Below are 14237 nucleotides of genomic sequence, written 5' to 3'. Positions count from 1 at the left end.
GTTGGAAGGAATTACACATATCTCTTTTCCCAAGGAAGACCAGTGACCAGCCATTACTTTCCTGGGTTTGCTCGGAGGAATCTCTCGACATCTCTCTCGCCCGCCCCCCGGGTGCTGACATTCCTTGGGAGTCTCCCTTTCTTGCCCCCCTCCTTCTCCTTCTTCCTCCCCCCCTTCCCTCGCTCCCTCCCTCCCTGTATTCCACCGGGGGGTGGGGGGAGACGAAGTTGGAGGGGGTGGGTAGGTGGGGGGAAGAGCAGGAGGGAGGGAGGGCGAAGGCAGTGTGGAGTTGTCCGGGGGTGGGGGGGGGCCCTGTTGTTGCGACGAGAGCGAGCGAGCCATGGACGGCCCCACACTCTGCAACGGCTTTCGCAAGAAGCGGCGCTCCCGCTCGCAGCGCGACCGGGCGAGGCGCTCCAAACGCGGATTATTACAAGGTGCTGCTGCTGCTGCTGCTGCTGCTCCCGGCGGGGCGGCTCTGGTGGTGGTGGCGGCGGAGCCCAGGCGGACGCCCCCCGCCCCGTCCGTCCTTTCTTCCTCGGGCTCCGAGCTCGACAACAATGGCAAGCCGCCGCTGCCGCCGACGTGCCGGCCCAAGCCCCCCAGGAGGAAGCGGAGGGAGTCTTCCTCGCCCGAGGAGGACATCATCGATGGCTTTGCCCTGGCCAGCTTCGTCACGCTGGAAGCCTTGGAGGTGAGAGCGCCCGGGCTCCCCGTCGGGGGGTGGCGGCGGCGGGGCTATATTCTAGGGAAGCCCGGAAGGGGAGGGGGCGGCCGGGCTTGCCCTCTCGCTCATTGTTTGCTGACTGTGGGTGGGTGGGGGGTAATGGCAGCAGAGAGGGGTGTGTGCGTCGAGGAAGGAGGGTGTGCACTTTGGAGGGGGGGTCTTCTTTCCTCTCCTCTGGTCCCTACTGCTGGGATAACAATGCAGACCAGGAATCCCCATCTCTCCCTTTGCTCCCGCCCCGAATCCCTTGGCTACTCCAAATATTTATAGGTCGAGGTGGCTTCTTCCCCTGCCTTGCTGTGCGCTGAGTATATTTATTTTTGTTTGGGCTGCAGTTTGATGGATGTGCTGCTTTGAGGAGCGAGTTGGCTGGGTATCTCTCCCCCCCCCTTCCCCTCGCTCTCTCCAGCTGTTGGGGAGTGGTGGTGGTGCTTTATGTGTTCGGAGGTGGGGAGGGAATCGGGGTGTATTCATTGCGAGCGAGAGGGGGGTGGGAAGAGGAGGGGCTTGGAGGAACTTGGAGGTGGCGGGGGGGGGGTGGCAGAAGGAGAGACGGGCAACGGCATTGGACTTGCATCTCCTTTATGCTCCAGAAGGGTTGGTTTATTTATTTGCTGGCCCTTTAAAGCATGGATGGAATGAAAAAGGGGTGTGTGTCTGAATAGATGTGCAAAAGAACATCTCCTGGCTGTCATCTGAAGGGCTGCTTGCAAGTGGAACCCGGTTGTCAATGCCGCCTTAATCCCCTTCCTCCCCTTCTTTCTCGTTGCAAAAAAAAAAAAAAAAAAAAGTGCTTTTGTGTGTCTGGTGTGGACAAGTGGAGACTTCTCTTTATTCCACGCAACACTCGCCGGGTGCTGCTTTCTTCCCCCTCCCTCCCCACAATGCACTTTTCTGCTTCAATGTTTCATTTCTCCTGGGGAGAACGGGGGTATGCGTGTGACATCAAGAAAGGGCAAGTTAGAAGATGATGGGCAGGGTGAGATCTTACCTTGACATGATTTCTTGGGGAGAGGAAATCAGACTGGTATCGCTGAAAGACAATGCCAGTACTATGCACATTGTCACAAACGTGGTGTGCAAGAGAAACAGGAGTTGTGGAAGAAGCATGTGGCTCCCCCCTCTCCAAATCTGACAGTTGAGGGTTAACAGAATACCATTATTTCCCAGCTTCCTTCCATCTCTTCCCCCCTCCTCCTTGACCCCCATATCTTAGGGCTAATTTCTTGGTTTTGTCGATTTCATTCACTCCCTTTCCCCAAATCAGTTTCGCACAACTTTTTGGTCTTGGGTTTCCTGTTCTTTTTCATTGTGTTTACACTGCATGCCATTCAATGTTAGACCTTTCAAGCTTAGGTGTCTTTCTTGAGTGAGTATGTGTTAATCCAACATGTCCTTGCCTTTTGGTATATCAAGATACCTACGTGTTTTATTTCTCTTGAGTTAAAGGCTGATTGGGACAATGGTTGCTGGCCCTTTAATTTGCAGAGAGAGAGAGAAAGAGAGAGAGTGAGAGCGAGAGAGAGTGCAAGCACACTATTCTGTTCCCACCCCCCTTTAGAAAATGTGACAAAAATGCCTCCAGTTCTGATGTTCTTGTGAATTCAAAACAGCTGTTATGGTGTCCCTGGTTGTATAGAAACATTTGTGTACCAGTGATTTCCACTTACAATACCCACCTGGTGGTAAACTGCCTTGCAATCCATTCCTTTGGTCTCTCTCTCACCCCCACATCCCCACCAGTCAAAAATCCCTTCCTTCCTTGATTTGAAAACTAGAGGAATTCAAGGTTTGGGGTTTCTTCCTCAAAAGCTACTGACATGCATACGAACTGCCGAGTAGGCCAAGCCCACCATATAAACTCTCCGTACTTGCAAAGCATTTTCCTTTTCTGAATTTTCTGGCATTCATTAGATTAAAACACAAGCAAGGACAATAATCGCTGAAATGCATGAGGTATGGGATCAAGAAATATTGAGCTGCATGCTTTTATGGTGGGGATGGAGAGGAAGGCTTGGATATCTTTATGTGGTGGTTTGAGGTTTGGCAAGTGTATACATTCTTTCTAGGCACAGCGTTGCCAGTTGCTGTTGTTGTTTGAGTAGTTTTGGAGCTTTGCTTATATGTATCTTGGCTCTATGGCACCACAGTTTGCACTCTGTATGCAGCCTGGGGGTCCGTATACCAGTATGAACATCTCCTCCAATATTTTCCTGCCTGTACAGTAAGATCTTTAGCTGAGGCCTTTCTCTTGAGTGCTGTCACTTACTGAAGTGTGTAACACTCGCATGGGCTTTTCTGTGGTGGCCCCTTGACTTTGGAAAAGTCTCCCTGGAGAGGCTGGACTTGTATTTGACACAGTGCAATCTTCTTGGTGCCAGGTTAAGACTTCCTTGTTTTCCTAAGCATTTTGAAAGTGTTCTGTTCCTATTCAGGCTGCTTTTCTGTTGTCTTCTAGGGCTTTTAAGTTTTTGATGATGGTTGATGTCTTGCTTTTATACACACACACACACACACACACACACACACACACACTATCCTTGGATCCATCTGGATGAAGGGCAGGCCAGAAGTTATTAAAATAAACACACTTGAAAGAAGTTTAGGCAGAGATCTGCCTCCACAGAAATCAATAAATATTCCATTGATTTTAGTGGACCGTATTCCTTTGAAAAGATGCTTAGGGTGACAGCCTCAGTTGTCTTATGGTGCCAAGACAAGCATACTCTCTCAAATGCTATTTTGAAAATAATTGTCGATGAGCAACAACCTTTTAGCAATGGGCTGACAATAGACAACATAGGTGTGCAGAAAGAGGGAGTTTGGGTGCGTGAAACTTGTCACATCACAGTGGATCTGCAAAACTCACATTTGCTGGAGTCCCATGCTCTGTGTAACTAGATGCAGAAGAGCGGCTGTTAGGAAAGTGTGCCAGCACAATTGGCAACAGCTGTTACGTCTAAGGAATATATACATGGGGAGCATTAACTGGTATGGTAAGTTGGCATGACACAATGGTTAGCATTTCAGAATTGGACCAGTGGGACCCGGGTTCAAATTCTGACTCTTGCATAGGTGACAGCTCCCTGGGGCCTTGGGTGCCCGAGCACCCAAAAAATTCCCCATGAAGGGGCTGGGCACCCACAAAGGCAGTGTCAGAGCCATGCATGCTGTATGGCACCCATGGCCCTGGGCACCCACGGACGCGGGGGCAAGTTGGCACTTCTGGACTCACTGTATGACACTAGGCCTTTCTCATAGGGTTGTTTGGAAGATAATATTGGGGGAGGAGTGCAGAGAACCATGTACTGTACCTTGAGTTCCTTGAAAGACAGGCAAGATAAAAATATGGCAAAAGCACAAATAATAAAATTATTATTATTTCTCTTCCTGGCTGCAAAAAAACCAAAAAGGACATTGCCCCCAAATTATTAAACCTGTGATGTCTGGGTGCTGTTTTTATTTATAATCTGGTTGTCATGCTGTTATTTATTTATTTATTTGACTCACTCTTAACTTCCATATTTTATAATAAGATGTATTTTAATCACTCCAGATATCATTTATGTATTACAAACCTATTTGGATATATTCTGCATATTGTGATATTTTACTCATCTTCTTGTTGGTTCTGTTTTGTGTGACTGCACAATGAAAAGGTAAAGGTAAAGGTACCCCTGCCCGAACGGGCCAGTCTTGACAGACTCTGGGGTTTGTGCGCCCATCTCACATCTATTGGCCGGGGGCCAGCGCTGTCCGGAGACACTTCCGGGTCACGTGGCCAGCGTGACAAAGCTGCATCTGGCGAGCCAGCGCAGCACACGGAACGCCGTTTACCTTCCCGCTGGTAAGCGGTACCTATTTATCTACTTGCACCCGGGGGTGCTTTCGAACTGCTAGGTTGGCAGGCGCTGGGACCGAACGACGGGAGCGCACCCCGCCGCGGGGATTCGAACTGCCGACCTTTCGATCGGCAACCCCTAGACGCTGAGGCTTTAACCCACAGCGCCACCCGCGTCCCCACAGTGCCACCCGCGTCCCCACAGCGCCACCCGCGTCCCCTGCACAATGAAGGATCTGTTTTAATAGCGCAGTTGGCTGGAGCGTGGTGCTGATAATGCCAAGGTTGCAGGTTCAATCCCCGTATGGGACAATTGCATGTTCCTGCATTGCAGGGGGTTGGAATACATGATCCTCAATTCTACAATTCTATGATTCTAAGTCCTCTTAAGTGAATACATTTTCAGAATCCAGGGGGTTCATTGGGGCTCTTTCTGGGCTGCCCCAGTTCAGACTGGAAGTGTAAATGCTGCATCTCTGAATGCTTATTGCCATGACAAATAAATTGTACGCAAGTGAAAAGATTGTATGCCAGAAGTCTGGGTGAAACCTTTTGCCCTGACATGCTAATTCTCTATAGACCATGAGTTTGTCATATTCATTCAGTGCTCCCCCCCTAAAAAAAATGTTTAGGGGTACTCTCATTCTCCTACTCATATTGAAATACCGCCTCTCAATGAGGCTAAACTTAGATTCACAAAATGTTTAGGGGCACTAAAGGACCCCTGACAGTTAAGTCCAGTCGTGAACGACTCTGGGGTTGCAGCGCTCATCTCGCTTTACTGGCCAAGGGAGCCGGCATTTGTCTGCTTTGCAGATAGTTTTCTGTTTCATGTGGCCAGCATGACTAAGCCGCTTCTGGTGCAATGGAACACCAAAACCAGAGCAGCACACGGAAACGCTGTTTACTTTCCCACCGGAGTGGTACCTACCTACTTGCACTTTGACATGCTTTCGAGCTGCTAGGTTGGCAGGGGCAGAGACCGAGCAACGGGAACTCACCCCATCGCAGGGATTTGAACCACTGACCTCCCTCCCTACTATTCCCCTGATACCCGCAGTCTGAAATAGGACACTCCAGGAAAAACTTTGCTTTCAGTGTATAAAATTGGTGCAGTGTAGCAATGAGCAAATCTCCCCATTTCTCTTTCAGTTACAGGGAACCAGGCAGAGGGCCTTCTCAGTAGTCCCTGTGGAAAGCCCTCCCATCAGATGTCAAGCAACTAAACAACTTTCTGACTTTTATAAGACATCTAAAGGCAGGCCTGTATAGGGAAGTTTTTAATGTTTGATGTATTTCAGTGTTCTAGTTTGTTGGAAGCCGCCCAGAGTGGTTGGGGCAATCCAGTCAGATGAGTGGCATATAAATAAGTTGTTGTTGTTGTTGTTGTTAAGTGCACACAGCTGCTCTGTGTGGTTGGGCTGGCAGTTTTTTTTGTACTGCTGCAGCACAGCACATATTTAGTCTTATTAAAACGATGACCCTAGATTCTGATATTTCTTGGATTTGCTATTAAGTGTGGGTGTCAATGTTGCACCGAGGAGGCAGGTTGTGTTTCTGCAGAATAGAATATAGACTTCAGAGTTTGTCCCTGTTGTCTGTAAATGGGTTTCAAAATATTGCTTTCCTTAACACAAAGCTGCTCAAAACAAGGAGAAGCTCAAATGATCCTCATAAAATTGGTTAAATCAAGTGAACACCCACAGTGGAACATTCACGGCTGGAATAAATAAATATGCACCTGTGATTTGTGAATTATGGGGTAGGGCAGGCATAACTCCTGTGTGGTGCAGTGGCTCAGGGTTCTAAGCCCCTTCAAGGAGATTTCTCCCTGACCTTTTTGTGGATCTTTTAAGAATGACAATCCTTGTCCTTTTGTCAATGGTGGATATATAAGTGTCTAAGTCTATCCAACTGCTCACTAAAAAAAGCAACGCCATTAAATGCATTTAAACACATGCCCCATCTGCAGTATATGTAGGGTTGCCATATGTCCAGAATTTCGCAGACACAACCGGCGTTTGCAAGAAGCAGAAAGCGCTGAAATGTCTGGGAAAATCCGGACATATGGCAGTCTGTGTTGAAAGTGTCGATTTTGGTGAATTTCATTACAAATAGCTCAAAAACTCAGGTGTTGGTTTTTTTTTGGGGGGGGGGAGATTTTGCAGATTGTGTCTGGATTTCAACTTTTTGAAACATGGCAACCTTGCTGTACACTATCGTACCATGTTAGGTAATCAGAGTCATGGCTACCCCAAAGAATCCTGGGAACTGTCATTTGTTAAGGGTGCTAAGAGTTTCTAGGAGACCACTCTTCCCCACAGGGGGCAAGGCCAAGAGATGTGGTCTTCCTCCATCCTCAACACATTAGCACAGGCATAGGCAAACTCCAGGTGTTTTGAGACTACAGCTCCCATCATCCCTGACCACTGGTCCTGTTAGCTAGGGGTGATGGGAGTTGTAGTCCCATAACATCTGGAGGGCCGAGTTTGCCTATGCCTGCATTAGCATATCAGAGAGTATCTGAGTAAGGATTAGGTAGCTAAAGGTGTGTAGCACCTGTCAGTGGGGTATCAGAGGCTTCCTTCCTTACAGACCCTCTTGAGGGCTAAGGTCAGTAGAGGTGGCCCTCCTAGTAACTCCCTTATCCTCAGAAGCTGAGGGGGTGGCAGCAAGAGGGCAATTTCTGTGGCAGCCCCATAGGTGTTGAATTACTTCCCCACGGAGGTATGCCTGGCACTTTCTGTATGTAGTTTTCATCATATTCTGAAGACACACATCTTTATCCTGGCAACTAACTCCTCTTTCTCTCTCTCTCTCTCTCTCTCTCTCTCTCTCTCTCTCTCTCCCCCTCCCTCTCTTCCTCTCTCTCTTACGGACCCACCCTAGTCTCTTCATTGCAATTAGTTGTTGCTGTTCTTAATAGAATCATAGAACTGTAGAGTTGGAAGGGATGGCAAGAATCATCATCAGCCTTCGATGCAGAAATCTCAACTAAAGCATCCACGACAGATGGCCATCTCACTTCTGCTTAAAACCCCCAGGGAGGGAGAGCCCACAACCTCTTGTGGGCATCAGTTGCATTGTCAAACACCTCTTATAGTCAGAAAGTTCTTATTGATGTTCAGTAGGAATCTCGTTTCTTGTAACCTGAAGCCATTGGTTCAAGTCCTACCCTCCAGAGCAGGAGAAAACAGGTTTGCGCATAATATTGTGCATCAAATGGCTGTAACCCACCCTGGGACCTTGCAGTGAAGGGTGGATAAGAAATCAAACCACTCTTGTTATAATTATTAATACGTGCGTATAAGTTTCAAGTTTGTCTGGCCCTCCAGGATATAGGGTTCATCAGTTTTGCGTTGCCGAACTTGAACTATTATGCCCGTTGGCTAAATGACCTCCAGAGAAAGTGCAACGGAATCTCCAGGCGCAGGGAACAAATGTTCAGCAAGACATTATCTTGCTTGCTCTCCAAATCTGCATCATATCATTCCATCCACTGAGTGAGCATAATTGTAAGCAGTTGCTCAATTACGTTTCATGCGATCCAGCCAGATGTTGCTTGCAGTTGTTTTGCGTTCTGAACAGAGGAGGAAAAAGAGTGATGCAAGGATGTTGCAGAATAAGAAACCTCGTTCCTTTTCGAGATATCTTAAGCATGGTGCTGATGGACAGATGTATAGGTCATTATGTGTTTACTACAGCTGGCCTACTTTGGTATTAAAAGAACTTGCTGTATAATGCGCGCCATTGTTTGTTCTAACATTGTTAGGACATTATTTGTTCTGAGTGTAAATGGAATTTACGTTTTTGGGATTGTTTTTATGTAGAGGTTTATTTTGGAAGCTGCATAGCACCCTGAAGGTCAGCAACATTTTCTTTGGTCACTAACATGTAGTTTTGAACCTACAGTTCTTCATAATGCACTTACCCCCCCCCAAACCAGAAAGCTGTTTGATTCAATTTTATTTCAGTGGGTCACTCCAATGTCCCTAATTCCCAGTGGATTCTGGGTTAAACTGCTTCCTTAAAAGACACACACATTTATTTACGTGTGCAGAGGAGGTCGACCAAGATGACCAAGGATCTGGAAACAGAGCCTTATGAGGAATGGTTGAGGGAGTTGGGTATGTTTAGCCTGGGAAAGAGGGGACTGAGAGGAGATAGGATAGCCACCTTCAAATACATGGAAGGTGGAGCTAGATTGCTTTCTCCTGGTCTGAAGTGTAGAACATGAACCAAAGGAGATTCTGACTAAACATCAGGAAGAACTTTCTGATGGCAAGAACTGTTTGACAGTGGAACAGTCTCCCTGGGGAGGTTGTGGCCTCTCCCTCCTTGGATGTTTTTAAGCAGAGGTTGGATGGCCATCTGTCATGGATGCTTTAGCTGAGATTCCTGCATTGCAGGAGGTTGGGCTTGAGTTGTCTTGGGGGCACCTTCTATGATTCTTTTTTTAATATATATACATTTTTATTGGGTATTTTTAAACATATCATTTCCAACAATCATTTAACATAACTTCTTATCTCATACAATATTTTAGACTTCCATCAACAACTTCTGAAGATTTTCAATTCTCTATCGCTTGTTCTGCATTTCTTAATTTCTCTATTACAGTGGTATACCTCGGGTTACATACGCTTCAGGTTACAGCCGCTTCAGGTTACAGACTCTGCTAACCCAGAAATATTACCTCAGGTTAAGAACTTTGCTTCAGGATAAGAACTGAAATCGCGTTCTGGCGGTGTGGCGGCAGCAGGAAGCCCCATTAGCTAAAGTGGTGCTTCAGGTTAAGAACAGTTTCAGGTTAAGAACAGACCTCCAGAATGAATTAAATACTTAACCCGAGGTACCACTGTACTTTTAATTGTCCTTAACTAATAATTCTCATCATAGTCTTTCTTGCAATGTTTCAAATAGTCCTCCTTACAGAACTTCTTGCAATCCTACTAGCGTAATCTGTTTATTACAGTTGCTTTTCAAATAGTTCAAATACTTACTCCAGTCTTCTAAGAATCTTGGATCCCGTCTATGATTCTAAGTGGAGACAACTCAAACAGTGACTGAGAGGAAGGTCCTGCTTCAGAAGGCTGCTGGATGTCTCAGAATGGGAAGGGAGAGAGCCAGATGAGCCAATTCTCACCCTGCTTTCTGAGAGTGAGGCTGTCACAGCTGGTTGGTTCAGAGGGTTGGATTGAAGTCTTCTTGCCAAGGATTCTCTGCTGTCAGTGCAGGTGCGAAGGGTGCTAGCCCCCTGTAGGAGTGCATGCCTGCAAGATCCATCTTCTCGCTTGGGATGGGAACTGCACAAATTACAGATCCCACCCTGTTCCTTCAAAACAGCGGTTCTCAACGTGTGGGTCCCCAGATGTTGTTGGATTACAACTCCCATCATCCCTGAGCTCTGGCCTTGCTAGCTAGGGGAGATGGGAGTTGTAGTTCAACAACATCTGGGGACCCACAGGTTGAGAAAGGCTGCTTTAAAAGAAGAATGGGAGGAGTGTGTCAAATGTTGGAGCCATGTCTTTGCTTACACCTAGTCATGTATCCTAGGCTTTATTAATGTACCTGTTGGGTCTAGTGAGCTGTACCCTGAACTGATGCAGAGGTTGTGTGCAAGAGGTTGTGTTTAATCCAAGGGTGGGTATCAAGGCATCCAATCTTTGGCATCTGGTCCCCACCCCTGTTGTAAGACACACTGAATCACAGCACCGTGCTTACAAGACAGTTCCCAGGAAGTAGCTTTCTTCCGGATTTCAGAGCTCTGCAGAGCTTACAGTACTAAAAGGGAATTGATTTAAATGTAACACCAGAAATGTCACTTTCTTTCGCTTATCTGAAAGATGTCTATTCCTTTCCACAAGGCAGCTTATAGCAGCTCGCTAAAACAATGTATCATAATAACGCCATCCCGGTACGGAGACAAAAATGAAACGGCGACAAAAAGCCAACAGCCCAGAAAGGACTTGAACCTTTCTTAGAAAGGACTTAAGAAAGGATTCAGAATGGTTTAAAGCTTGAACCTTTGGAACTCACTCCCACTGGAAGCAGTTACAGATAGGTAGCCGTGTTGGTCTGCCATAGTCAAAATAAAAAAAATCCCTTCCAGTAGCACCTTAAAGACCAACTAAGTTAGTTCTTGGTATGAGCTTTCGTGTGCATGCACACTTCTTCAGATACACTGAAACAGAAGTTGGCAGATCCTTCTATATAGTGAGAAGGTGGGGAGGGGTATTACTTAGAAGGGTGGTGGGAATGGGAGATTGGCAGATAGCTGAGATGAGCCTGTTGACGACTCCTAACGACTGCAATAGGTCTTACAGGAAAAGGCAAGGGGTGAGAAGTTGAAAAATGGCTTAGTCATGTGTAATGAGATAAGAATCCAATGTCTTTGTTCAGACCAGGTCTCTCCATGGTTTTAAGTTGGAAGAAGGTTTTAAGCCACTGGAAGCAGTGATGGTCGTCAACATGGATGGCTTTAAAAGAGGATTAAGACAAATTCATAGAGCGAGGGCTATCGATGGCTGCTAGCCATGATGGCTATACTCTGCTTCCATGGTCCAAGGCAGTAATGCTTCTGAATATCAGTTGCTGGAAACTGCACGAGGGGGAGAGTGTTTCTCTTCTGCTTGGGCCCTGCTTTTGGGTTTCCCACGGGCATCTGTTTGGCCACTGTGAGAACAGTATGCTGGACTATATGGGCCATTGGCCTGATCCAGCAGGCAACAACAACAACAACAACAACAACAACAACAACAATAATAATAATAATAATAATAATAATAATTTATTATTTGTACCCCGCCCATCTCATCATTTTTAATTTGTATACTGCCTTTCTATCTTACAATACTCAAGGTGGCTTACAAGCTGAAGAAACAAAAAATGTACAGTGGTGCCTCGCAAGACGAAATTAATTCGTTCCGCAAGTTTTTTCTTCTTGCGAGTTTTTCGCCTTGCGAAGCACGGTTTCCCATAGGAATGCATTGAAAATCAATCAATGCGTTCCTATGGAGACCGTCCGGGGACAGAGGGGAACGGCCGTGCGCCTTCCCCTCTGTCCCCTCTTTTGAAGCAAGGGGCGGAGGGGAGAAGATCGCTTCTCCCCGTTGCCGCCCCTTGGTTCAAAAGGGGTCCGGGGACAGAGGGGAATGGCCGCGCGCCTTCCCCTCTGTCCCCGGAGATTGCGGGGCAAGCTTCGTTTTGCGAAGCAAGCCCATAGGGAAATTCGTCTTGCGAAGCAACTCGAAAACCAAAAAACCTTTCGTCTTGTGAGTTTCTCATCTCGCGAGGCGTTCGTCTTGCGGGGCACCACTGTACATCTTATAACAATCTAATGCAATACAAAAATGTGATATTAAAACATAACTTTAAAATAGGCAACCTCCATCAAAAAAGTAACATTCAACAATCATTGGAATAGTATAAAATAATAATATCAACATATAAAAGTTAAACAGAAATCCACTCAACAGTTACAATAATATCTAAACTATAATCAATAAAACAACGGCAAGCCACAGTTCATAAAACGATACAATACACATTGAGAAGCAGAGGGTAGAGCAAGGCAGGTGGAAGGAGGCCTTGCCTGATGGAGTCTCTCCCCTCACAGTTCTTCCTCCAGGAACAGCTCTCTTATGAGGAGTTTCCCCAGCCACTCTGGGCGGCTTCCACAAAGATTAAAAATACATTAAAATGTCACACATTAAAAACTTCCCTAAACAGGGCTGCCTTCAGATGTCTTCTAAATGTCAGGCAGTTGTTTATCTCTTTGACATCTGATGGGAGGGTGTTCTACAGGGCAGGTGCCACTACCAAGAAGGCCCTCTGCCTGGTTCCCTGTAGCTTTGCTTCTTGCAGTGAGGGAACCGCCAGAAGGCCCTCGGAGCTGGACCTCCGTGTCCAGGCAGAACAATTGGGGTGGAGATGCTCCTTCAGGTATACTGGGCCGAGGCCCTTTAGGGCTCTATGTTCTTATGTTCTATAACCAAGATGCCATTTTAAAAGCCCAGCTAAAAGCTTGGGAAAGTAGGCTGGTTATGGTTTTGCTATCACTTATTGCATACAGCTGGTAACCAGATTCCTGTCAGCAGGACTGTCAGATAGCTCCAACAAAAACAGAAATGAGAGGGATGTTCAGGGCTGGCCTAAGACATTTTGCTGTCTGAGATGAACCAGAAAATCCCTCCCACCGCAATGGAACCTGACTAGGACACTGAATAGTCACCAGGCGATAACTACCTTCCCCTGTTATCTTGGACGTACCCTCATAAAAATATATTCCACATTTGCTCAGTGTTGTCGAGTGCACATTGAGCATTGGGTTGGACTTCCAAAGTCCGTTCCCTGGGAAGAGGGGTGGATTGTAAAACTTTTCAGGGAACTATAGTTCTGAGGGGAATAGAGGTGTCTGCCACCAGCTCTCAGCACCCTTAACAAACTACAGTTCCCAGAATTCTTTGGCAGAAGCCATGACTGTTTAAAGTGGTATAATACTGCTTTAAATGTACTGAGCTGATGTACCGATACCTGAGGATTCAGTACTGCCAGGGCTGACCCACTCATGAGACAACATGAGGTGACCACCTCAGGCAACAAGATCCAAAGGGGCATCAGACCCTGATGTAGATCTTTATTACCCCCTTGTTCCTGAGGTGACCTTCACTCACCCCTTCTTCCCTGGCAGGGAGGGGGACGTGGCATTTTGTGGTTTGCCTCAGGTGCCAAAACGTCTTGGGCTGGCCCTCTGTATTGCATTGGGTGGCCTCTTTTAAATTTTTTATTTCTAGGTCTGATCGTTTTGGTTTGGCGATGAGACCCCGCTGTATCCCGCTTGGGAGCTGACCTGAAAGGCGTGCAATTATCTCCAGCTAAATTAGTAGTTTGATCTTCATTTGAAGCGGAACAATACATTTGAGCCGGATGAACCTTATTAAAAATAGCCCAAGTGCTCAAGTTCCTGCAGAAGTCTCCGATGTAATTAATAAAAATGGAGTTTGGAAGTTGGGAGGGTGGAAATATGAACTCTCCCTTCCTTTTTTGAGTTGTACTTCAGATAGATGTGGGAAAGCTACCTCTTACTATCTATCTATCCATAGATTTAAAGTTTCACAATTTTGCAGGAATTCTCCATTCCGTAATCCATGAACTTTGCTTGGGGTCCAACTTGCTAACTGCTACAAACCTTCATGCCTTTTCTCCTACAAGAAATCCAGTTCAGTGTAGTAGATGGGGCTTTGCATTGTACATTGATGCTGATCTGTGTTCATGATGCTACTATAAGTGATCCTACTTTCAATACTGTTTATTTACGTTGTTGCATTTATGCCCAAACCCTTTCCTCCGAGGAGCTCAAGCTGGCATGCATGGTATGGCCCCTCTCCTTTACTTTCCACAACAACCCTGTGAGGTAGGTTAGAATGAGTGGCTGTGAGCCCAAGGTCAGCCCAGGGAACCTTATGGATAAGTGGGGATTTGAACCCTGGTGTTTCCCAGGTCTCAGTCAAACACTTTATTAAAAGTTTCAACATAACAATTTATCAAACATACACCAACCTCGTATGAGAGGCAGGACTGTGATGTTGAAAGCGCTTTGGAATTCAGACTGTGGGAAGCCAAAACAAAAAATTATTACAATTTGGAAGACAATTGGACTATTTCATT

At 46.5% G+C, this 14237-nt stretch overlaps 1 protein-coding gene across 5 annotated transcripts in view; it reads left to right on the top strand.

The window, feature by feature from the left end:
* Nucleotides 1-259: 259 nt before the first annotated feature.
* The window catches only part of AUTS2 (activator of transcription and developmental regulator AUTS2), a 679139-nt gene continuing 665161 nt past the window's right edge, over nt 260-14237 (top strand). For 3 of the 5 annotated variants that reach the window (XM_082201187.1, XM_082201185.1, XM_082201186.1), the window contains exon 1: nt 260-694. In XM_082201187.1, the coding sequence (XP_082057313.1) occupies nt 341-694 (354 nt within the window). In that variant the 5' untranslated portion in view covers nt 260-340. The remainder of the gene's footprint in view (nt 695-14237) is intronic. The other 2 variants (XM_082201188.1, XM_082201184.1) reach the window with 1 other exon arrangement.

Source organism: Podarcis vaucheri (genome assembly GCF_965113315.1).
Source record: "Podarcis vaucheri genome assembly, chromosome: 15".
NCBI classification, from domain to species: Eukaryota; Metazoa; Chordata; class Lepidosauria; order Squamata; family Lacertidae; genus Podarcis; species Podarcis vaucheri.
The sequence above is the reverse complement of the archived record's forward strand: the minus strand, read 5'-3'. Positions and strand labels throughout refer to the sequence as shown.